This window comes from Nothobranchius furzeri, chromosome 19 (assembly GCF_043380555.1).
Source record: "Nothobranchius furzeri strain GRZ-AD chromosome 19, NfurGRZ-RIMD1, whole genome shotgun sequence".
Lineage (NCBI taxonomy): Eukaryota > Metazoa > Chordata > Actinopteri > Cyprinodontiformes > Nothobranchiidae > Nothobranchius > Nothobranchius furzeri.
Genome location: NC_091759.1, coordinates 13,681,779 through 13,705,000, shown reverse-complemented (window position 1 = coordinate 13,705,000; position 23,222 = coordinate 13,681,779). Strand labels below are relative to the sequence as shown.

Genomic DNA, 23,222 nt, shown 5'->3' with positions numbered 1-23,222 from the left:
ACAGTAAAACCAGGCTGATGCCAACAGTTTATGTCTCACTTCAATAATGATTTGATGTCTCTGCTCTTAAACAAAGCAAATAATTAGCCCTGCTCAAATATCTTTATAGATCTTTCACTAAAGTTAAAGAAATCTAATACCCTTATTTTAGGACTCAACCTTTTATCCCACCAAGTGGGATGGCATAAAATATACATGACACATAAAAGTTTTCATTGAGAACTTTATTGAATATATCATATCTATATGTATATACTCTCTATACATATATATCCTCTCTACATCTGGCCTTTTTCATAGATAATTGGTATTGTATTGCTTTTCCTTATGTCATCATTTTCCTATTCTTGAATCACTCAACTTTAAGGAAATATACCAACTTTCTATTTGAAGAGTTTCAGTCTTTTGTGTCAGTAGCCCAAGTGTTGGGAAAGAAACAGTTTTTAAGCTAGTTTTAGAATGGCTTTAACAAGATTTTACAAACATTTAGGAAACATTTTTCTGTTATTGATCCTGTAACAACAGACAAACTTTGAGAAGTGAATGTTTGTATGTAAAAACTTCTGAGATCACCAGTACAGACCACACATAGTGCCCTTTACCAGCACTAAGGCTACTGTTTATATTTCACAGGCAGACATGTAGCCTTTTTAGCCCCAGGTCACTGGTGTACGAACTTGGAAACAACATGACATTAAGAATATCTACACACATCACCACCAAAATAAATATAATAATATAAATTCTATTACCTACAGGTACACACTAGTTTGAACATTAAAAAACACAGAATATTAGGCTACGTTGGTTATGTGTAGAAAGTATAACATCTATGCATTTCCTGAAAATAAATGAAGACAGCATGACTTTGGGAGAGAGATGAGAGGAATATAAAATTTTAGAGAGGGACCAACATAGCCACACACACACACACACACACACACACACACACACACACACACACACACACACACACACTTGTCTTATTAGTTGAGAGGACCTTCATTGACCTCCATTATTTTTAATGATGGCATTATGTCTAACCCTAACCATTACTGGTCCCTTTCTAACCCTAACCTTGGCCAGAATTTAATTCACACCATTCATTCAAACCTGTTAAATAAAGCTAGTTAAAACTGTAACAAAGTGAGGACCAGGAAAAATGTCCTCACTTTATTGGTAAAACATGAGGCAATGGTCCTCAGTAAGTAGTAACGACAAGAACACACACACACACACACACACACACACACACACACACACACACACACACACACACACACATGCTTGCCTTACTAGTTGAGAGGATCTTAATTGATTCCATTCATTTTAGCATTTTGGCATTGTCTAACCCTAACCTTGACCAGAACTTAATTCACACCATTCCTTCAACCCCAATAAATAAAGCTAAATAAAAGTGGAACAAAGTGAGGACCAGGAAAAATGTCCTCACTTTGCAACGAATTTCCACACTTTATTGGTGAAGCACAAGGCAATTGTCCTCAGTAAGTAATAAAGACAAGTTCTCTCTCTCTCTCTCTCTCTCTCTCTCTCTCTCTCTCTCTCTCCCTCACACACACACACACACACACACACACACACACACACACACACACACACACACACACACACACACACACACACACACACACACACACATGTATGCAAACAGAAATACACACAGTTTAAAATAAATCCATAACATAAATACAAGTGAATAAAAATGAAATTGAAAAAAAAAATCCAAATAAAAAACTGGAGAACAATTATATATCAGTAGAATACAGAGTAATATTTTTGTAAAACCAGTATTCACAGTTGTATGACCTTTGGACAAAAGAGGAACTTAAATTTACCCCTTTTTAGTTTATGGCATAAAGGAGATGATTTACATGGGTAATAACCAAACAAAAATCACTTTTTAAAACAAAAATGAACTTGCCCTTTAGCAAGGCACATTGTCCAGTGTTGCTTGAAGGCGGCTGCCCATAAACCAGCTGGACACTGGGGTTTATACTGAGCAACCCTCAGTTCCAGTGTGTGACAACAAAGCAGGGCGTTGCTGAAACAGAGCATGCACACTCAGTCAACTCTCCCTGCAAAAATCAATTCAAACACAATAATGACAAGAATACAGAAAATAAGGAATTGTACATCATTGACCTCTCACGTATTGTGCACATGCTTTCCACATGACACCACTGACTTTAGTGTACATAGGAAAGGGAAAATAAAGTAAAAGAATGTAAAAAGATACAAAATAAAATTAATTTTAAAATGTGTAAATACCCTGCAATAATTATTACGATCATAGAAACACCAGCAACGTAATATCAACACTCAAAGACTTCTTGTAACCTAAAGATGATAATTACTCACACATAATAAATAAAGAAGTCAGAGTTTATCATTTACAGACATTATGTGCTTTAGTTTAAGTTAATGGGTTGATCAACTAATTCATAGTACATTTATTATTCTAAATTGTAAAACATTATATATAGCTATAGTTTATAGACAGACAGTGGAAAGGGAATTAAGAGTGTGCTCTTTTCTTTCCTTGTTAGGTAAAATGTTTATTTTAGAAGTGAATCCAATTTTCAATCATTCAGTCTAAATACATGTGGCGTTTTATACAGATCAGAATTTCTAGGCTTTGATTTTCATTTTGAAAAAAAAAAAAACTAAAACACCCAGAGAATATATTTTTCACAAATATTTTCATAAGGATTTCCTTAATTGCTTCGTGTCATTTTTACAAGTTTTAATTGTCAAAATGTAATACTGGAGCTGTAGGTCATAATAACTTTTACATCTAACTAAATATACACCCCATGAGTGTGAACTAATTTAAGCCCCACCCTGTTGCTTTCTTTTCCAGCCTTTAGCAGCAACACTCAACTGATTCTGTCTTAGAGCCTTCTGTATCTCATCACAGTCATAAAAAATAAACCAAATCATTTTGGAGCAATTAAACGTCACACAAAAGAGGTTTGTTTTACAAGAGTCTGTTATTGACTTTGACATCCTTCCAAAAAGCTGACATAACCATAGTTTTAGAGCAGGGAGGTACATTTGGAGTCATCCATCTGTGCACTGAAACTTATTTGCAAAGTTTTTAGCAATATTAAGTATGATCTCTCCCTGAGTTTGGAAAACCATTTTCAAATCTTAACTGTACAGTGATAATGGTGAATATTTGGACTGCCAATAAATAAATAAATTACTGGGTAGGTTTCAAGGATTTTCTGATACTGATTGTACAGTTTGGGCATCCATCTATCCATATTTGGTCATCTGAAGTTGGGTGTAGTAGCCAGTTTTAGGTGGGAAAACCACCAGTTCATCCCTCAACAAAACCATTTATCTCTTCCTTAAGGAATGTCAAAGCATTCCCAGGCCAGAGGTTTATACAATCCCTCCAGCAAGTTCTGGGTCGGCCCTGTAAACAATTAAGATCCACGTCTGGAAAATCATCAATAGGAGGTGAAAGAAACCTTCTCAAATGCCCAAACCACCTCAAGTGACTGTTTTCAATGTAGAGGATCTGCTGCTCTCCAACCTTTTACATCCATACCAGAGCCGGACTAATATCATGGAAGTAGATTTCAACTAATTGTATCCAGGATCTTTTGTAAACGGTCTAAAATTCTTATCTATAAATTACGTGAACTATTCCACAAGAGGTGAAAACACACTCAACCTGGAAGGACCATTCTACCTTCAGGCCATTCATCTTTTTTTCACCAATTTGGTGTAAAAAAATAAAGCTCTAAATTGCTCAACATTATGAAATATGAAATTCTGTCAATCTGTACAATTGTATCTGATATTTACTGACAAATGTCAGGAGTTTAACCTCTGATAAAAATGACTGCATCAAAATTCAGTGTGATGTGTTCTCAGCTTAGCTCTACTCTTTTGAGGACTGAATGCCCATTTCTCACTGCAGTTAACTTAAACACACTCTGAATAATAAATTGACTTTGAAGAGAGGCAGCCTGCTCCCATGTGTGCCATTAGGTTAGATATGGCTGAGGGGACACTCTGTGGACCAGAGGTTAAGCAGCTATTTTTGATCTGGAATTGGTCACTGAGCAGCTTGTTACCTGGTACTTTGGTGTGACATTTAGCTCCCTTTCAGAAATTTGTCACGCGAGTGTGGCCCAGATTATCTTAGACACTGAATTAGCTTTTATTGTGAATTTTGAACATGATGGATAAGTTACAAAGACTTGTGTTGCATTTTCAGTATCCTATATCCTGGACCATCTGTGCTTTTAAGATTTAATGCAGTGAAAATGATTATGCAAACAACATCAGACCTTTTATGACAGCTTATGAGACTTATTGTAACTATGGCTGTTAAATACTTCAGGCTCGAGGACAGAAACATTGATGTTGAAGTGTCATCCACACCTTTAAAGCCCTAAATACTTTCTGCCTACCTTCAAGCCCTTCTCTGTAAGGTTTTGCTTTAAACTGGCGTAGTCTTCCTGTTGAGTGTATCGGAATTGCTATCCCTGTCCCGTTTGGCTGTCAGTCGGTCCAGGGTTCCAACATTGCCCCTGTCCCTTTCCATGGTAGCTGTAGATATTGGGGCTGACGGGGCTGGTGCAGCAGCGGATGTGGGGGTATTCAGTGGCGCGGTATTCTGGGCCACAGCTGCTGCCGCTGCCAAGTTGGACTTCGAGTGAGACGGGAGGGTGCCACTGCTTATTACTGCGCCTCCTCCTGCTCCACTGCCGCTGGAATCTTTTGGGAAGTAGTTGTGGAGCTGGTAAAGCGTGGCACGGTCCACTGTGCCATAGAGTGGTGGAGCCCCTCCTCCAAGGCTCCCCAGCTTGGAGTCCCTAGAGAGGGTGTACATGGAGATATCACCGCCCCCTCCACTCCCACCACTGCTGCTGTGATGCGGGTTGGGCAAAGTGGCGACGGAGAACGGTGGTGCAGAAGGAGGAAGAGTGAAGGTCTTAGAAGCTCCAACGGGGGAGGTCTCCTGCGAGCGAGGCGGATCGGTAGAGCGCGAACTGGAGCGGGAGCGCCGTCTGAAACGGTAGCTCGGCAGACGCAGCATGGCATGAGTGGTGCTCTTGAAGAGGTCAGTGCGCGAGCGGCATCGAAGCTCTTTGTTCTTTTCAATGTAGATGTTAACAGCCAGAACTCCAACCATCTCAGCCAGAATGAAGGACAGACCACCAAAATAAAATGACCACCCATAGGAGTAGTGCCACTTTTTATCCTCGTCTTTCTTTGGGGAGATGTCACTGAGTGCCGCTGAAATGTACACAATCACTCCAATGATGTTGCTGAGGCCTGGGGAGGAACATAACATTACTTTACTAAAAAGGTTTTTGAGGACATGCTACGTAATGCACTAAAAGAGATGGTGATGCCAATAACAAAACCTTGGATACAATAGAAAATTACTTACTAGGGATGAGAAACGAGTACCCGGCACGGATAAAGCAGTTTTGACGAATACGAGCATGAAACGAGTAAAACTCGAAAATATCTGTAATCGTGCTGAAGGAAAATCCTCATTGGGTAACTGACTGTCTTCACGCTCTGTGATTGGCCAGTCACATAGCGCGCCCGCCCCTCCCTACACACAAAACTCTGTAGCCGGGAGCTCAGTCCGGCTCATCCACACACACTGACAGTAACAGATCTCTCTGTGCTTGCTTCACTGTTGCTCTCGTTTCTTCAGTACTCCCTAGGTTTTCATCAGCTCACCTCTTTTTCGGTTTAAGATTTGAAGTTACTTTTTTCATAACGTACGTGGTGCATTTGACAAGACAGAGCTAAAAACTGCTCGTGCTGCGTTGGTCACTGCCTCCGCTCCACTCGGGTTTTTATTCCCCCCCTCTCTGTGTATCAGAGGTGGGAAAAATGATCGATTCTAAGATGCATCGCGATTCAGCCTTGCATGATTCCGCATCGATGCAGCAACGTGACATAATGAGATTGTCTCCCTATGTCTATGTCGGGGGTCGGCAACCGCGGCTCTGGAGCCGCATGCGGCTCTTCCATCCGTCTGATGCGGCTCTCTGTGCTTGTAAAATAATGAATGGATATTTACATAAAATGCTTTATATTTTACTGCATTAATTTTACATCTGTATGCCAATTCTAAATGTAAAGATTGTCTGCGTAAACCTGAACAGTTCCAACCCGGTCTTACTGTGAGACCGGGTAGACGCGTCACGCTTGTGCGTAATCATAGGCGTGTTCTGAGCTGACGAGGATGTGAGATTCTGGGATTTTCCTCAGCTCCTGGATGTGTCGCCACATTGGAGACAGGAACAAGTGCTATTCAGCCAAAGTTTCATAATCAGGGAACATTTTCTAAGTGACAAGTCAGTCGGAGGAATCTTCCTGCATGCGCCCTGGTTCTGCGACGTGCTCCAAGCCCCTCTCCACTTCTTCAGCTCACTGTGCGCCGTACGTTCGCGCTGACAGCGAGTTGCGCTGAGCTCAGTGTCCAGCTCAGATGGGAATCTTTTCTTAAGTGATTTAGCTACATCTGCGATGTGCGAAACGAATAAAATGTCAGTTCGTCTGCATGCGTCGGGGTAATTCTTTCTGTTCTTTCTCCATCAAAATAAATAATCAAAAATGGGAACTATCCGGTCAACACAACACATGCCCTGCTTTTAACAGTTTTGTTTTCTTGTGAAAATAGTTAAATTTAACTTGATTAACACCAGAGCCAGGCGCACTGCGACGTTATCTCCGTCACTGTAAATGAGGGAAAAACAAAATGATCGGATCCTTTTCTGACCTTCCCCACCTACAAAGTTTAATTACAACAATCAAACGTGACAGAGCCTGGATTTGTATTCTGAACAGTCTAAACATGTTTTAAAAGAATCGTATGACAAAAGTGGCACCTGCTCAGTAAAACCACCAACAGGGTGAAAAATATCAAAATATTGTAGGCAGAGACGGGCTACAACTTCTGGATCCACTGTATATAAATCGTTTGATTGATTATCTTCTTATGAAAGATAACTTTGACGTACACGAGCGACCGACCGGTACCGGCTGCTGTCTGAGGGTAGGCCCCGCCCACAATGCCGCAGCTGCTGCAGTGTTTTCTTTACTGTGGGAAACGGGTAATAATGGCTCTTTGATGGGAACAGGTTGCCGACCCCTGGTCTATGTCTATGCGAGGACAATAAAATTTTGAGGTATTACTTCTGGGGGCAGAGTTGCAATGACATGCGCACTGCGTTGTCCTAGAAGCAATTGGACAGGGATACAGGGCCACCATTACCAGTAATCAAAGATGTACCCGTTACATTTAAATCGGATGTCTGGGCTAATTTCTGTTTTGGGATCCTTGAACCGTCACCTTATCGTGGTGGAGGAGTTTGAGTGCCCTAATGATCCTAGGAGCTATGTTGTCTGGGGCACTTAGTGCCCCTGGTAGGGTCTCCCATGACAAATTGGTCTTAGGTGAAGGGTGAGACAAAGAACGGTTCGAAGGATCTTTCATGGCGGTTAAAATGAAGAGTCGGAGTACCCGGCCCGGAGGGTTACCGGGGTCCCACCCTGGAGCCAGGCCTGGGGTTGGGGCCCGTGAGCGAGCGCCTGGTGGCCGGGCTTTCGCCCATGGGGCCCGGCCGGGCCCAGCCCGAACCGGATACATGGGCTCGTCCAACTGTGGACCCACCACCCGCAGGAGGAACATGAAGGGTCCGGTGCAATGCGAATCGGGTGGCAGACCAAGGCGGGAGCCTTGGCGGTCCAATCCCCGGACAAGAAAACTAGTTTTTGGGACATGGAACGTCACCTCGCTGGCGGGGAAGGAGCCGGAGCTTGTGGCAGAGGTTGAGCGGTACCGGCTAGATATAGTCGGACTCACCTCGACACATTGCATTGGCTCTGGAACCCGAGACCTGGAGAGGGGTTGGACACTCTACTTTGCTGGAGTTGCTCCGGGTGAGAGGCGGAGGGCTGGGGTTGGCTTTTTGTTAGCTCCGAGACTCTCTGCCTGTGTGTTGGGGTTTACCCCGGGGGACAAGAGGGTAGCTTCCTTGCGCCTTCGGGTCGGGGAACGGGTCCTGACTGTTGTTTGTGCTTATGGGCCAAATATCAGTTCAGAGTACCCACCCTTTTTGGAGTCCCTGGGACGAGTGCTAGATAGTGCTCCATCAGGGGACTCCATTGTCCTGCTGGGGGACTTCAATGCTCACGTGGGCAATGACAGCTTGACCTGGAGGGGTGTGATTGGGAGGAACGGCCCACCTAATCTGAACTCGAGCGGTGTTTTGTTATTGGACTTCTGTGCAAGCCGCAGTTTGGCCATAACGAACACCATGTTCGAACATAAGGATGCCCACCGGTACACTTGGTACCAGGGCAGCCTAGGTCACAGGTCGATGATAGATTTTGTAGTCGTATCATCTGACCTGCGGCCGTATGTTTTGGACACCCGAGTGAAGAGAGGGGCGGAGCTGTCAACTGATCACCACCTGGTGGTGAGTTGGATCAGATGGCAAGGGAACATGCCGCGTAGACCTGGCAGACCCAAACGCATAGTGAGGGTCTGCTGGGAACGCCTGGCAGAAGAACCTGTCAAGACGGTCTTCAACTCCCACCTCCGGCAGAGCTTTGACCACGTCCCGAGAGCAGTGGGGGACATTGAGTCCGAGTGGGCCTTGTTCCACTCTGCGATTGTCGAGGCGGCTGTTGCTAGCTGTGGCCGTAAGGTGGCCGGTGCCAGTCGTGGTGGCAACCCCCGTACCCGCTGGTGGACACCAGAGGTTCGGGGAGCCGTCAGGCTGAAGAAGGAGGCCTACAGGGCGTGGCTGGTCTGTGGGTCTCCGGAGGCAGCAGACAGGTACCGGATAGCCAAGCGGGGTGCAGCAGTGGCAGTTGCCGAGGCAAAATCTCGGGCGTGGGAGGAGTTTGGTGAGGCCATGGAGAAAGACTATCGATCGGCTCCAAAGAGGTTCTGGCAAACTGTCCGGCGCCTCAGGAGAGGAAGGCAGCAACTCGCTCACACTGTTTACAGTGGGGATGGGGAGCTGCTGACGTCAACTGAGGCTATAGTCGGACGGTGGAAGGAATACTTTGAGGAGCTCCTCAATCCCACCAATGCGCATTCCGAGGAGGAACCAGAGCTGGGAGGCCTGGGGATGGACTGTCCGATCTCGGGGGCAGAAGTTGCTGAGGTAGTCAAACAACTACACAGCGGCGGAGCCCCGGGGGCGGATGAGGTTCGTCCTGGGTATCTCAAGGCTATGGATGTTGTAGGGCTGTCATGGTTGACACGTCTCTACAACATTGCGTGGTCATCGGGGGCAGTTCCTAGGGAGTGGCAGACCGGGGTGGTGGTCCCCATCTTTAAGAAGGGTGACCTGAGGGTGTGTTCCAACTATAGGGGGATCACACTCCTCAGCCTCCCTGGAAAGGTCTACGCCAAGGTACTGGAGAGGAGGGTCCGATCGATAGTTGAATCTCAGATAGAGGAGGAGCAATGTGGTTTTCGTCCTGGCCGTGGAACTGTGGACCAGCTCTATACCCTTGCAAGGGTGATGGAGGGGGCATGGGAGTTTGCCCAACCAATCCACATGTGTTTTGTGGATTTGGAGAAGGCTTATGACCGTGTCCCCAGGGGCACCCTGTGGGGGACGCTCCAGGAGTATGGGGTGGGTGGCTTTCTGTTAAGGGCCATTCAGTCCCTTTACCAGAGGAGCGTGAGTTTGGTCCGCATAGCCGGTAGTAAGTCGGACCTGTTCCCAGTGAGGGTTGGACTCCGCCAGGGCTGCCCTTTGTCACCGGTTCTGTTCATCACTTTTATGGACAGAATTTCTAGACGCAGCCGTGGTGTGGAGTGTGTCGAGTTTGGTGGCAGGAGAATCTCGTCTCTGCTTTTTGCGGATGATGTGGTCCTCCTAGCTTCATCCAGCTCTGACCTTCAGCTCTTGCTGGGTAGGTTCGCGGCCGAATGTGAAGCGGCTGGGATGAGGATCAGCACCTCCAAATCTGAGACCATGGTTCTCGACCGGAAAAGGGTGGCTTGCCACCTCCGGGTCGGGGGAGAGGTCCTACCTCAAGTGGAGGAGTTTAAGTATCTCGGGGTCTTGTTCACGAGTGAGGGTAGGAGGGATCGGGAGATCGACAGGCGGATTGGTTCGGCGTCTGCAGTGATGCGGACGCTGAGCCGATCTGTCGTGGGGAAGAGGGAGCTGAGCCAGAAAGCCAGGCTCTCGATTTACCGGTCGATCTACGTCCCAATCCTCACCTATGGTCATGAGCTTTGGGTAATGACCGAAAGAACGAGATCGCGGATACAAGCGGCCGAAATGAGTTTCCTCCGTAGGGTGGCCGGGCTCAGCCTTAGAGATAGGGTGAGGAGCTCGGACATTCGGGAGGGACTCGGAGTAGAACCGCTGCTCCTCCGGATCGAAAGGAGCCAGTTGAGGTGGTTTGGGCATCTGGTCAGGATGCCTCCTGGACGCCTCCCCGGGGAGGTGTTTCGGGCATGTCCTGCCGGCAGAAGGCCCCCGGGTCGACCCAGGACACGTTGGAGAGGTTACATCTCCAATCTGGTCCGGGAACGCCTTGGGGTCCTGCCGGAGGAGCTGGTGGACAAGGCCGGGGAGAGGACGGCCTGGAGCTCCCTAGTTGGGATGCTGCCCCCGCGACCCGGACCCGGATAAGCGGAGGAAGACGAGACGAGACGAGACGAGACGGGATGTGAAAGAATCACTTAACACAGTATTTGTTTACTATTTTTAAGTTCAGTAATATTCTATCTTAAAGCTGCTCTACCGAAAACATTATTTCTTGAATTATTTAAGTCATTATAGGCAGCACACTTTAAACATTATTGCTCACTATAGTGAATAGATGAATGTTCTGTTTTTCAGGGATTTCGAAATCAAAAAGAAATTGAAAACTATTCTACTGCTTTTATTAAGTAATGAAAATTTTTGTGTGAAGAATCGTGATGCATTTCAGACTCAAATCGAATCGTTAGGCAGATCGGAATTGGATCGAATCGTGAGGCAGGTAAAGATGCACACCACTATTGTGTATGTATGTATTAATTCATGCACATGAATGTTAATGTTCTGATTTTATTGAAAAACTTGTTCTGTAACAGTTCCTTTACTATTGTGATCAAAAATATTTTATCTCAATTCTGAGGCTGTTCTGTAAATTGTTTTCAAATCAACAATACACATAGCAGCTTCTGATCAATCCAGATCAATTTCAGACTTAAAATAATGTATTGATGTAAACCACACCCACTTCCGGGTTAGGTCACGCCCAATCTGAGTACAGATACAGATAATTTAGATGGTTTAACAGATACAGATAGTGGTGTACTCCCTCATCCCTAATGAATATATCTGACAAACACATCCAAAAGTATAAAATGGCAATCGTTCATTTCCGTCCGTATGTTGCAAAAAGTGTTCAAGTGCCAAACCTTGTCAAAACCTCAAAAGAAGCACAATCAAGTATTCATCTCACCTGCAGCTACAAAGAGAATTCCTCCACCAAGAATGATGTTCCTTTTGCTCTTGTAGAAGCCGCTGGAAGCAACACACACTCCTCCCAGTAGAAGCAATATGGCACTGAGAATGGGGAAGATGCTGGAAGCTCTCACCACACCTGCAGACACATCAGGTTTTACATGATTAATCCTCTGGGACACAAGTAGAAAATGTTCTTCATCTTCTGGTTCAAGCACAACCAGAACCTGCAAAGAATGGAGCTTCATGATACTCTGGAGGGACCAAGCCAACACTACCCTTGAAACAGTAGCCACTTCTTTACTTTTACCTGACTTTTGGCTTTATGGACTTTTATTGCTCCATTGGTAAACCTGTGAACTTTAGAATACCATAAAAATCTTAATGTTCACTTTTCAAGGTATTATGAAATTTCACCTTCCTACATTTCAGACATCTTTTCAAAATGTCCAAAAAATAGAGTGACAAATTTGTGAGGTCAATTGTACCTGGATGTCTCTAGATCAAAGTGCAAACAGTGAGGTGTTCACAATTTTGTTGTGGCCACCACAAAATTTTGGGGCAAACTGCCCCCTGATCTATGCACCGACACAGAATGTCACTCCTTAGAAGTGGACTTAAACTGTACCTTTTTGTAAGGCTTTTAATCCTTAGATGTGCCCACCTTTATTGCATTATGTTGCTTTTTTGTTTTAAGCTGTTTTTCCTCTGTTTTATGTTGTTATCTGTTTTTATTTGGTTTCATTCCCATTTTTGTTATTTTGGTAGCTATATTTTGGTCTTTTATTGTGAAGCACTTTGTACATGTTAAAGTGACAATGTGTAGTTTTTATTGTTGATCTCTGGAAATATCCATCAAAATATTGTTGAAAATGATTGAAATGATGCCCAGTTGTTGAAAAATATTGGCGACTTTGTAACATATAACCATAAAAATCTGGTCTAAAATACATGGGAGCGGGTCTGTCTCTGGACAACGCCATATTAGATGCCATGTTTTCTTTTACGGGAGTCCTTGAGGACAAAACACATTTACTGATTTTTAAAAAACGATTACAAAACGTTCACCGTGAATAAACGTTGTTGTTTTACACATTTACGTCTTCACTCATTGCCACTGATTAAAGGGAGTCTAATGTGCTTGTCATTTTGCTGAAGTTTGCACTCCCTGGTCCTTTTTTGACTGTAATGGGCATCCGTTGGTAAGGTCTTACTCCAACACAAAAATACAGCTTGCTATCTACTGCCCCCTATTGCATGGAAAAATACACACTGTCACTTTAACAGCAAGAACTCAAACCATCTCAGACAGAATGGACAGACCAGCCACACTCTTGGCTGTGTAAAGTACTCAATAAATAAACATTGATTGAGTGGTTGATTGATTTTTACATAAACTCAGGCTACAGTGTAGCTTCCTAAGCACATTAAAATATAAAAAAATAAAATGATAAAGAAAGATAGCTTAAAAAATCTGTCTAAATATTAGTTCATAGAAACATTTAAGGAAAACACCTCAACAGTCGCTGCAGTGATTTTTTATTTTTTTTTTACTGTGGTTCTAAAATACTTGAATGTCCTCCCAAACATACTGTTTCTACCTGAGAATGCCTGGAAAGTGTCAGCTGTATCAGAAAGACATTTAAAGAGGATTGGAATGCTAATGCGCTCCATCTAGGGTGTGTTTATTAAAAAATGCAAAGCCTGCAAACTTTCAAGGAGAATTTCCATGCTGCTTTAAATTTTGTTTACCTCTGGAAAAATAGAAAACTTGCTGATAAACATGTTTTTAAGAAGCTTTTGTCAGAAACATAGATTACTTATACAATTGGTATTTTTGACATCCATCCATCCATCCATCCATCCATCCATCCATCCATCCGAACACATTAACAAAACTGTGGGAAATCATGTAATGACACTTTTTTTGCCAGCCAAATGTACAGATGTATATTCAAACATGAAGACATTTCATTCAATAAATAGTCAAATTAAAGGGGCATTCTGGAAGTTTGACAGCCAAAACATGTATAGAAATAATAAATTTCTTCTCCATACATTCTCCTGCAATGCCCTGGTCCTGTAGAATGAGCCCTGACATTTTTACTGTGATTGCCTATTTTTCTGTAAAATCACAGAAAAAGAGAGATGCTCGGGTTGAGCAGGCTGCTTCATGCGCGTTCACGCTCAGGCATAGCCCTCCAAAGAGTTCTTAAGTGGTACAGATACAAGTGACATCACTGTCGTGTTAGCTCACCTAGTAAGACGTCGGACATTCTTGCAGAAGACCTGGGTTCGGTTCTGGATGTGAACATAGTTTATTTAGAGGTTCTTTTTTACATTAATGGTATATTTTTTTACAGTAAGATGCCCAAATTTTTATTTGAGACTCGCCGAACAGCAATGAATTCACAGATAAAAAAGATGTGGATTCAACTTTCATTTTGGAACAGTTTTTCAAGAGCATGCAGGAGGACTGTCGGCTGTGCTGAAGAGAAAGGTACAGAACCAAATTATTTAATTAACTAGCTGCGCGTTCTCCTGTCCTCTGTCCTCCGGGCCACACACACACACACACACACACACACACACACACACACACACACACACACACACACACACACACACACACACACACACGCACGCACACACGCACACACACACACAGAGCTGACTGTCTCAGCTGTTATTTTCATTGAGTGTGCACGTACAGCATGCGCGCCTCGTGCACGAGCCTACTATTGAAGCTGCCGTTACACTTATGGCCTGAGGGGGCAATCGCAAGCATAAAAAGTCAAAACTCCGTAAAGTCCCTTTAAACAACAAACCTTTTGGTATTTTGATTGTAAGATGGATAAAAAAGCAATTCAAATATGTGTCTGTGGACAAAAATAAATGAATTTGATGGTTTTATTTCCAATTCAACTCAAAATTTCAAATATATTTTTAAATAACTTATGTAAGTTTGCACCAACAAACAAATAAACTGCAGGATGCTGTGCTTTTAATTGGCTTTGAAAAGTTAAAATATTTTGATCACTTTTTTCTAAACTCTTAAGACTGAGTTGTAAATTAGTGCTGAATAATCTATCGTTCTTGGACATCGACATACATGGGTTTCCAAAGGCTCCAATAACAAGTTTTTGGACTAAAATGGGAGGTGGCCAGCACCGCCATTTTGACCGTGTCACAGGTTCCGTCAAGCCCAGACAATTCCATAAAAGGGAAGAGAGGTGGAGCTGAGGGTGGGTCTGTAAGGCTGGGATCAACTGACGACACCCGGTTGAACTAGCTACAAGCTATCCTGAAGCTAACCCAAAGCTAATGCGGAGGTGGGAGCTAAGCTAACGGAGGTAGCAACCTAGCTACAACCGGAGTTAACTGTGCACAACACCAGAGCTTCTGAGTCAGAGATACGCCGGGCTGACCGCTGGGTAAAACCGGGTGGAACACAGAGGTCTCGGAGACCTCCACAAGCCGGCAGCCGCACAGCAGACAAGCGCCGCTGCGCAGAGCTGCCGCTGGGGAGAACTGGGCGGAAAGGTTTCCATCCCAGAGCTCCACAAGCCGTCAGCCCGCCGCAGCACACAGAATCCGCGATCAGAAAGAGATGCGCCGATCTGCTGGGAGAACCAGCCGTCAGCCCGCGCAGCTAACAGAAGTCGCGATCAGACGGAGATGGACCGGGCTGTGGGGAGAAACAGCCGGCATTCCGGGTGGAAAACATTGGTCTCCCGAGAGCTCCACAAGCCAATAGTCAGAACCCAGCTCCACCAACATGTTATATTTCAACCCATTTTCTAAAGTGCAGCATTATGTTAAATGCACTGGGTTTTACCCTATTACATTTAAATTTCATGGTTAAACAGTACATTTTAAAATCTAAGCTCAGCTCGGCAGTGACCTAAAATACATAAATATAATTTTACTTACTGAAAAAAATGAAGTGGAGACTCCTTGGGCGCTCTATTAGTGCAATTAATGCCACAGCAAGTCATTTTGTCCAACAATTGCACAAAAAATATCCAAAACAGAATACACACACACAGAGACTCAAAATCCCAGAACAGTTTCCAGGCCAGACCGAGGCTCTACTGAGGCCTTTCCACGGAGCTAGCTCTGTGGTCACGTGGGTCGGATGCTCATTAATTATACAGAATTTTAGGCTTTTAATACACTTAAACAGAAGAGTGAGAAAAAAATTCACCCCCCTCAGAGTTGTCATGAGTGTAAACTAGATCATTTAAACCAAAAACATGTTTTGGTACCAGGCTGTAAACATGTTTATTTCTGCTGTGAAATTGGTATTTTTAACATGGGAGTCTATGAGGATTTGCTCGCTTCTGACACCAGCCCCCAGCGGATGAGGGTGGAACTGCAATTTTTGGTACTTCCGGGTTGGGACCAATTTTAGAGCCGCTGTCGTCTGCATTGTGGGGGCTTGTTCTTGGACTGAAATTGCAATTTCAAACAGAATGATCATGTGACTGTCAAAGCTGCGGTTTTAGCAGTTTTGACTGATCCAGGATCAGTTGTGTAACTTTTTTAACATCCGGGGTTTCCCCCTGTATTATGGTGGCGGCAAAAGCCAGCACGGGGGAGGGGGTGGTGTGTAGTGACCAGAGTCGAGCCCAACTCCACAGCTGACAGAGCTGCATGTTCAGGTGATTTTCCCTGTTTTACGTTCCCACACACAGTGCTGCTAGAGCCGATAATAGTGGCACTGTAGGTCAGCCCGGGACAGAGAGAGAGAACGTAGTTGAGTAAGGGAGAGAGAGACTCCTCCCACATTAATGGGCTCGACACACAGGAGGTGACATCGCCTCTCCTCCATTCATTTTCAATGAGACATGCACGACAAAGCGATAATGGTGGGTCTCCCTCCTACTAAGCGAAACGCGAAAAACGTGCATGTGAAATTTTGCGCTCGTGCACGTGTCGTGCACAGGCGACCCAGCGACGCGATCCCAGAAAGTTGAAATATTTTCAACTTTTCATCGCTGTCGCTCGGACGAGGACCAATCAACGGAGGTTTCATTCACTGACCAATGAGCGGACAGGACGCTCCGTACATCTCCGAGCAAACATGGAGGAGAAAGTTGATACTTGCAGTGATGGATTTCCCAGAACTACAGTATTTCTACCAAAGAATATAGAGATATTCACAAAAAGGCAGCGGCATGGGAAGTTGTTGGTGCCAGAATTAAATGATGGTATTCTACGTTTCTTTCTCTGGTTTGTAATATGGGATGAACCCATTCTCGTTTTTTTTTTAATATAGTAAAATCAGAAGTAAGATTTCACATAACTCTAGCAGCACCCTGTGAAACATCATATCTACCGCTTTTTTTAACTGAACCGCTTAAATAACCTTAATTCCCTACAACCTGACTCAGCCAATCAAAACAACAGAAGATTCGATTTCGCCATGGAACAGAACGTACCAACGGCTTTGCCGCTGGCCGCTCCCGCGGGTCGACTCCCATGTGTCGAGCCCATAAAGCTTGGTTTATGCGTCATCAGCACGAGTGCAGAGTCGCACACTTTAGTTGACTCTTTTTAAAAACGGTTTGAATGTTTCTGATGGCACACGTTAGTTCAAACAAGCTAAGGTGTCAGAACGTGGGCGTCTCTCTCACAGAACTGATGTTTTAGTAAGGAAAAACTATCAGACGGCTTGGTAATGAGGTGAAAACTGTGTGCATTTTTAACTTAATACATTTAAAAGCTGTTTCTACCTACAGATTTCCTCCATGCATTTTTGGAGTAAAACATGTTTTTATAAAGCTCCTCTCTAGATAAAAAGCACAAACACAGGTTGCTTCACAAACACATTAAAAAGTAATTCGAATCTAGACCATCTTTTCACTTAATCTACAGGATGGCTTGGCAAGCTAGTGTTGGACCTTTGTTTGCAGAAAATCTTGAATTGAACCAAAATCGCAATTTCTGCTAGAAAAATTTAAATTCAATCTTTTCCGAAAACCGTTCAGCCCTATTGTAAATAATATTTTTTTATTTATGTCTATTACATTAAGGCTAAACTTAAAGTGTAACAAAAAGACTGTGTAGTTGATGATAAAAGCTTTTCTTCCAGTGCAGTGAAGCCAATCCAACATTAGATCTCAAGATAACATCGCAGCCTCCTTCACAGAAATAGATATCTTTATATAACGTAGTCAGTGAGCAGATACTTAGTAAACTAAAAGGTCCAGGACCGAATGAAAAGCATCTCTACCATCACAACAGAGACAGGATGTGAAACCTGAATCCTGAGCTGAAAATAATCCATTAGTTAAGGCTGTTCATTCAATCCATCTGTAAGAAAATGAAAAAAAAAGCTTTCTGTACACCCCCAGATGCACAACCTCATGCACCTGGGAATTCACACACACACACACACACACACACACACACACACACACACACACACACACACACACACACACACACACCTTCAGCTACACTTTTCTTGAATCTGACGAGCATGCAATGATGTCCGCCCACCACCCCCTTCTGTCCTTTTCTGTTTCGGCTGTGATAGAGATTGCTCTGTGGATGTGTGTGCTGTTTGCTGAGCTGTGCGTGTGTTTGCCAGTGAACTGTTATCTAAGGCCTAGATAGCTTTTTTTGTGCGAATGTGCCGCGCCTTTTTTTTTCGGTGTGAGCGTTACTCACGTAGCAGATACTCTGCAGCATCTTGGTCGTAGTCGGCATCGTCTGGGAAATGATTGATCTGGGAGCACACGCCTCTCTTCAGGCCTGAAAACAAAATGCAAAATAAGGAAGGAGGAAAAGGTTTATGAAGGACGTGAAGATAAGCAAAAACAAAAAACAAGAGCTACCCAGTCTGATTCCCACAATGTTTCATGTTGAATCTTGTCTCAAATGATAAATAGTGTCCTTAACAAAGGCACAAGTATAAATACTTAACTTTTCTTACTTGTCATTTGAAAATTCTTAAATATTTTTCTTTATTCTGGATTGTCGCACAAAATCTCTTTGGGGTGTTTTTTTCAATTCCAAGCTACAAATCCCCCAATACCCTGAACGCAACTTAGTTTAAGGTGTTTAAGGACACACGAGGACGTAATATTCAACACTTCAGCTTCTCAGCTCTTAATCTCCCAGCCTAATCCCTGCAGTTAAAAAATTAGCAAATGATCCCCAGTTTTTAGTGTTTGTGCATTTTTACATCTGAATTTGATCTCACGTCAGTAACTAATGAGTCATTAGTTACTGACGTGAGATGAAATTTAGATGTAACCCTAACGCTAACAACTATACTGTAATGTGCCTTTTTACGTCACCAGTGCATTTGTCCACTCTCATCTACACATAATATTCCTTATTTAGCATAAATACACAGTTTAAAATCCTATTTTTATTTATTTTAAACAGCAAAAATCTAAATTCAACCTTGGAAAGGGTTGCACCATCACCCTATGAACATTTTCATGTGATACAGCTTTCATTTAGATGTTTAGTTAAACTAGAACTCACACATAATTAGAAAGACCAGACCCCAAAAAACAAATTAATTATTAATTACTAAGATTCTGAAAAGTAATTAGGGGCCAAATAAAATGTTTTTTAGATGGTAAGTTAAATCTTCAGAGTTAAAGTTAAAGACAATTCAAATCATGCAAAGAAAGTTTTCATCCAGTATGATGTGCTTCACATCTTTCCTAATCCTGAGAATCAGAATCCGCTTGATTTAAGTGAATAAAATTAATTTACTGCTACTACCACTACTACTACTAGTACTACTCAACTAATAATAATTATAACAACAACAAGAAATGAGGATGTTTGATATTAGCTGATAATATTGGCATCAAAATGTAATGGAAATTTGTGTTATTGTTTTTTTTACTCTTTTAATTTACACTTTTACATACCACACACATATTGCACATAAAACTCTTTAGCTACTTCTACTCTCACTCAAAATGTAAAATATGACGGATCCAAGGTAAAGTTCTTTTTATACTGTTTTGTTTGTTTGGCTAGTAGCTGTCATATTTTGCAAGGATAATTTTTCATGTTTAAGTCTTTATCGCGGGAGATGTTTAATGGTAATTGCCTAAAATGATTTGGTTGTATTTTTTTTACTTTGGCAGAACCCAGCATGAATTGGTATTGGTTAATATCGGTTTTAAAAATTAAGGTTATATCCCTAGATGGGATATCGGTGAAATAGCCAATACTGAACATCCCTAATAAAAATGTAGTATAGTATAGTAAAAGTAGGTTTTGTACGAATGCAACAAAAAAGAAACAAAACCAAAAAGAGCAAAGTCTGAAACACCTGAAACCTGACAAGAAAAATACCAAAACAGCTTTTGAAAATAGATTTCAGGCTGCATAATAAACAATAATTTAAATAATTAGGAAATGCATTAAAACACATTACAATAAAGCATTAACAGTTGTTGAAACACCATGCTACTAACTGAAAATCAGCAAAAAATGCAAACAGAAAGATAAATGCAAATGATCTAATTTAGTTCCAGTCACTTTTAAGCAACCTTATTCTAACAAAATACAGTTTATATAGAGTAAATTCTGCAGGGGTAGGATCAAAACCATTCTCATCAAACTATTCAAATCAATGTGTTGAAGGAGGCATTTTAATTTAAAGAGCCAATTATTTCTAAGTTAATTCAACTCTAAACATGAGTAGCAATGGAAATTAAAAGGGGAAAATCCATGAAAACATACAGAACAAATCACTGCTTTTGTCCTGAGGAGTGTGAAATGAGAGCACCAAGGATTCAGAGTAAGTTTTTCCAGCTTAACAAAAATTCAAATAAAGCATCCAACAGAAGTAGAGACACATATCACACATGTAACGAGTGTCTGTGAGTGAGAGAACACCTATTCCTGTTTGGCCTGATCGCACACTGAGAACCTCGACAAGACCCCTCAGAGAAAAATGCATGACAAGGCTGAATCCCTCATCACACAGGCAGGTTGTTTCAGCTCTCAGACACACACACACACACTTTCCCACCAGCTATACCTTCCAGGCAGCAAATCCTCCAGAGGCCAGAGTGGGTGAGAGCCCCAGGGTCTTTCTTGTCCTTATTGTTGGAGTCCTCCTGGGATGAGTTAGCTGTGCTGTTGCAGATAAAGGCGCGGGCGTAGAGCCAGTAATCCGTACCGATGGCCACCGTCATGAGGGCAAAAGCTGCAAAGGCTCCCATGGTGGTCAGCAGCACCTGGATGCCTCGCTCCCACCAAACCATGGCAGGACGGGGAAGAAAACTGATGTCTGAGGGGAAAAACAGACGAGAGCATCCGTGTGGTCTTCCCCCGGCACAGATTCAGCCACAAGAATGAACACATTCTATTGAATAGCACCTTTATTATCCAAATTTTAACACACTATTTGTTCATTTTGCAAAACCCAACCTGTGACAATCTAGTGAAAGTTCTCAAATAAACTTGAACATTTTGTGAAACATGACCTTTGGTGGACACCAGCAGTTTTGACACCATTTTCCACCCACCTATAGTTGTCTGTTCTGATAATTGTTCCCATCGTGCTTTAGACCCGATGCTGTTTCTAACTTAGGACCAGACTTTTTGTGATTTTAGCATAATTAAAAATACATAAATAAATAAACGCTTTTTAGTTTCAGCGTTTGAATTAATTAATGCAAGATTCAATTTAGAACTCTTCACAGTTTGATCATTTAAATTTGTCCTGAAAGGACACGCGTCTGACAGAAAAAAATATACAAACTCTCATAAAAGTGCTTGTGTTCCACTATAGAGTCTGAAATGAACTGTAAAAATATTTATGCATTAATAGAGCTAGACCCCCCCCCCCCCTCCCCCCCCAACTTTGACCAACAGTAAGAATGGGACATTTCACATTTAAAAATGGTCAAATTAAATTAACTTTTACTTAACAAGACATATTTAATGATTTTAAGTGTGTGTCTGATCAATTTTTCTCCAATCATATTTGTCAGCAGACCTTTCAGCCAGTCGAACATGAGCAAATGTTCAGCTTGGTCATATCAGCATTTCTCCACATGTCCTCTGAATACTGAAGCATCTGTACACATCTGGTCTCGGTGTGTGTGTGTGTGTGTGTGTGTGTGTGTGTGTGTGTGTGTGTGTGTGTGTGTGTGTGTGTGGTTTCCTATGACTGTTTATTTCAGGTTGTAATACAAAAAAATCCCTGATCTTCACACATGAGAGTCATGTATGAGCATGTGTGAATGCACATGTGTCTCAGGTCTGTTGTGTATGTAAGATCAAGTGTGTGAGTGTGTGTGTGTGTGTTACCTGGGGGCATATTCCTCCCTTTCGTCTCCATCTCCTCTCCCCCCTGCTGCTGCTGTTCTTCTTCGTCAGTGAAGAGCGCTCCGTAGCCCCGGTCCAAGCCGCCTCCATCCACCGTTTATCCTTCACTTTCTCACCTCTTCTCCTTCTTCTTCTTCTGCTATTTCCTCTCTTCTGAGCCCTTCACACTTCTCTTTTCTCCCTTTTTCTCTTTCTTATTTCTCCTTTGTTTTAGATCTCGGGTATTCCTTCGTTTGTTCTCAGCAAGTGGTGGGCACTTCAGTTACCGTCCTTTCTTCTCATTGAATTGTCATGGCAGTCATCTTAGCTAGTGAAAGAGGCAAGCAAGAGGTGGTGAGAAGGTGGGGGAGTTGGAGATTGATGGTTCATAGAGAGCAAATGAGAAAAAGGAGAAAAACAAGAGGGACAAAAGCAAATGACAGGCATTGTAAAGTGAAGAAGAGAGAGATGATATCAGGTGATACTGGAATCGATGATGAAACATAAGTCTGGAAACAGATGATGCTTCAACTAAAGGATCTCTCTTAAAATGACATATCAGGAAAAAGAATAAATAAATAAAAATCCAAACCTGATGCCAGCGGCAAAAACGAGCCCCCTGTCAAAGAACAGAAGCTGGTTTGCCTCCACAGAGAGAGAGAGAGAGAGAGAGAGAGAGAGAGAGAGAGAGAGAGAGAGAGAGAAGAGAGAGAGAGAGAGAGAGAGAGAGAGAGAGAGAGAGAGAGAGAGAGAGAGAGAGAGAGAGCAAAAGAAAAGAACAGGCAATGCGAGAGAGCGTGCTCTTGTCCATTACCATGGCAACAGTGAATTCCAAAGTCTATGGTGAAGCTGGCAAGTGTGCATGTATGTGTGTGTGTGTGCGTGTGTGTGTGTGTGGATTTGTTGGGGGAGTAAAAGGGTGGATGTAACAGCTGAGAGGATTTAGCAGAGATTTTTTTTTTAAAAAGGAAGAAAAACAGTGTGTGAACTCCATTAGTGTGCTGAGGATGTTCTACATGCCAAACGCTTGAAACACAAGTTTATGTACGGCTGCACTTGGAAGATGAGGAATGAACATTCACAGGAGAGATGACAGACTTGTGAGTCACTTGTGCTGCGGTCACAGTGTCTTGGCATGTTTCATCCATCCAACTTTCTTCCTGCTGGTGCCACAGCTTAATCACAGCCATTTAGCGCTGTTTCCTACTTTGAAATGCACAATGCAGATTTTTCAAAGCTGAAAGATCAAGTAGAGGATTTGACACCCATCTCAAGGGCATTTGATCAGAACAGCTGATCTTGTTTGAACCTCTGTCCTATGTTTGAACGCTTTTGCTGGAGAGAAAAATCCCCATCAGCTCTGACATGAGGTCCTCTTTTAGTTTTTTTTATTAAACTTATTTATTTAAATTTCTATTAGCAGCTGTT

At 42.8% G+C, this 23,222-nt stretch overlaps 1 protein-coding gene across 1 annotated transcript; it reads right to left on the bottom strand.

Moving 5' to 3' along the window:
• Nucleotides 1–209: 209 nt before the first annotated feature.
• On the bottom strand, nucleotides 210–22,518 carry LOC107394394 (voltage-dependent calcium channel gamma-4 subunit). The gene is made up of 6 exons (XM_015973321.3): nucleotides 22,387–22,518; nucleotides 21,798–22,122; nucleotides 20,521–20,772; nucleotides 18,174–18,257; nucleotides 11,494–11,634; nucleotides 210–5,316 (listed from the first exon to the last, which is right to left on the bottom strand). Exons 2-6 carry the CDS (start codon nucleotides 21,826–21,828, stop codon nucleotides 4,478–4,480), a joined length of 1,347 nt encoding a protein of 448 aa, XP_015828807.1. The 5' UTR covers nucleotides 21,829–22,122; nucleotides 22,387–22,518; the 3' UTR covers nucleotides 210–4,477.
• Between the last annotated feature and the right edge of the window lie 704 nt (nucleotides 22,519–23,222).

Bases quoted from the DNA above. Each gene is read 5' to 3' on its own strand.
- LOC107394394 (XM_015973321.3), bottom strand. From the start codon at position 21,828: ATGGAGACGAAAGGGAGGAATATGCCCCCAG. The intron at 18,258-20,520 runs GTATAGCTGGTG...TTTTGTTTTCAG, and splicing joins GAGGATTTGCTGCCTGGAAG to GCCTGAAGAGAGGCGTGTGC. The intron at 5,317-11,493 runs GTGAGATGAATA...GTTCCTCCCCAG, and splicing joins AATTCTCTTTGTAGCTGCAG to GCCTCAGCAACATCATTGGA.